This window comes from Cryptosporidium hominis (assembly GCF_000006425.1).
Source record: "Cryptosporidium hominis TU502 chromosome 7 CHRO017098, whole genome shotgun sequence".
NCBI classification, from domain to species: Eukaryota; Apicomplexa; class Conoidasida; order Eucoccidiorida; family Cryptosporidiidae; genus Cryptosporidium; species Cryptosporidium hominis.
The window spans coordinates 238-2,677 of NW_666989.1; the positions used below are offsets into that span (position 1 = coordinate 238).

Below are 2,440 nucleotides of genomic sequence, written 5' to 3' on the forward strand. Positions count from 1 at the left end.
CACGTGGTTTGAACTCCTTAATTATATCAGAAAAGTTTGAAAAGTATTTCATATTTTTGAACAATTCTACCCATTCTTCAGATAACCTTTTAGTATTCTCATCTAAATAAATTTCCCTTAGAGTCTCAAGATCATGATCAAAAACATATTCATATTTAAGGAATGAGACAAGCCTTTTAAGAGGTTGAGGCCATTCATAAGACAACAATGTTGAAACTATTGATTGGATTAGTAATTTCTCACAAGATGAAAAGCTAATCTCATCCACTTCAGTACAAATACTCATGCAAATTTGATAATAGTGATCCAATCTTTTTGATTCATCAGTAATTATATTTAATAGAGAGGAAAAACCATGAATATGATCAAAGTTGTTTAACAAACTATATGGTTGAATATTAAAATAACCATACTAGAAATAAATAGCTCCAATGTGTTCTTGCCTTGGAGAAAGTACCATTTTTCCTAATCTTCCCACATGAATAGTTACACTATTAAAGATCTTGACAGATTCTTGAAGATGATTATTAAATAATTTAAGAACGGTTTCAGGATAACCTTTTTTAGACAAAACTCTGTTAATATCTTCTATATTATCTTTATGTATTTTGAACTTAGAATTTTTAAAGGATTTATAAAAGTGAACTCTTGGTGTAAGTCTTAGGTCCAAGTAATTACTTGTAGATAAAGCTTGGTAACCAGTAGTTTTAATAGGATCTTCTGATTCTAAGATATTGATAATTAAATCTGCTATTTCTGAGATTGCTTGGTTTTTTTCTGAATCAATAAATGTTGCAGAGTTTATTGGAGAAGCTTCAATTAAGGCTATTATAAGGTTATCTTTTGAAACATTCATTTTATCCCAATCAAAATGCTCTAAAAGATTCTCAGTAATATATTCTACCTCAATATTTCCAATTAGAATTCCCAAACTCAAAAAGATCTCCTGAATAAAGAATTTGAGAAAGCTATGCATTAATTCACTTCTTCTTTCATTTCTATTGACATTTAAAGCAACATTATAGGCTACAATGAAAGGTACGTATTCATGATTATAATTCCCAGAATCTGAATAACCTATAGCTTTCTTCATCTCTTTAGTGTTATTTTTAACTATATCAAGTATATTTGCTTTTATGATCTTGTAGAAACTGTCTCCTTTAAAGTGATCCAAATTCTCAGAAATCAAAGTCAGATCATTGATTTTGAACCTTTCAGAGATCCCTCCTAGTTGATTATTTTTTGTTAATATACCTTCTGTGAAATAGTTTATTAAAGCTTGAACATCTTCTCCTAACTTGATGTTTGGTTCTGTAGGAGCTAAGGAAACAGGACACAAGTTCTCAGATTGGTTGAAAATGAGCAAAAATTTGTTGGAATGTTTGAGATTTGCTTTTAAATCTAAGATTTCCTGAATTTGATTTCCTTTAATAGTGTTCCAAATCCAAGAATTTCCTGTTTCATGATTAATATCAGATAAATGAATATAAGGATTTTTTCCTATAATATTCAAAATCTGATTTATAGTAAAACTAAGTCTTTTTGTTTCTTCATATTCCTTTTCTAATGCAAATTGAACAAGCTTTCTTGAAAAGACTAAAGGATCAATGTTAGAACTAATCATAGTATTTCTAACAACCAAGATTGTTAATATAATTATACAGTTGGGATATTGTTCTAGACGATTTAAATGGAGCTCCAAATAATTTCTGATAAATTGAAATGTTTTAGAAAAATCAAAAAGAGGACCAATAGCATATTTAACCTCAGAAATATCTGGAAGCAAAGCACCAAATGTGTTTTCTTCCCAGAATTTAGGAAAGAGAGTATCAATTGCTCTACTCAACCTGTAGGCAGGGAGAACTTGAACAATCTTTTCGTATTCACCAGTGGATTCATCATAATTATTGATAAAAGACTGAATTTCTGTACAAACCCTGTCAAAATTAACTATTTTTGGAATTTCAAGAGCCTCAACTTGGGAGGAACTTAAATTTAATTTTTCCAGGGAATTCTTAGAGATTTCAATACATTCTGGACCCAATAATCCAAGAATACTTACTGGGTTTAATAATATACTTTCCTTCTCAATATTAATTGGATTCAATAACTCCTCCTCCAAAGTTGAGACAAAAGCTCCGTAAACTCCTTGTTCCATCAGCCATGATTTTCTTCTAAAAAGTAAATTTCCCATTTTATCACAAATATTGTAAATACTAGCAGTATAAACGTCTTAAATAAGTCTATTATAAAAAAAGAAGCTCCTGAATGATCGAATACAGCCCAAGAAATCAAAAAGATCCCCTTTCCTAAGACTCAATAGTCCATATTTCTCATTCAACTCATTGACGAGATTATTTTAATTGGCTGACCAAGGAAATCCTCTGTCAAAAGAGGGGCCAGTCGTATCAAGAGCGCTTGGGAATCTATAATTTGGCTG

The 2,440-nt window shown here is 30.2% G+C and overlaps 1 protein-coding gene across 1 annotated transcript; it reads right to left on the bottom strand.

The window, feature by feature from the left end:
- Positions 1–412: 412 nt before the first annotated feature.
- Positions 413–2,194, bottom strand: Chro.70481 (hypothetical protein). Its single annotated transcript, XM_660435.1, has 1 exon — positions 413–2,194. The coding sequence occupies one exon, from the start codon at positions 2,192–2,194 to the stop codon at positions 413–415; it is 1,782 nt and encodes a 593-aa protein (XP_665527.1).
- Positions 2,195–2,440: the final 246 nt, after the last annotated feature.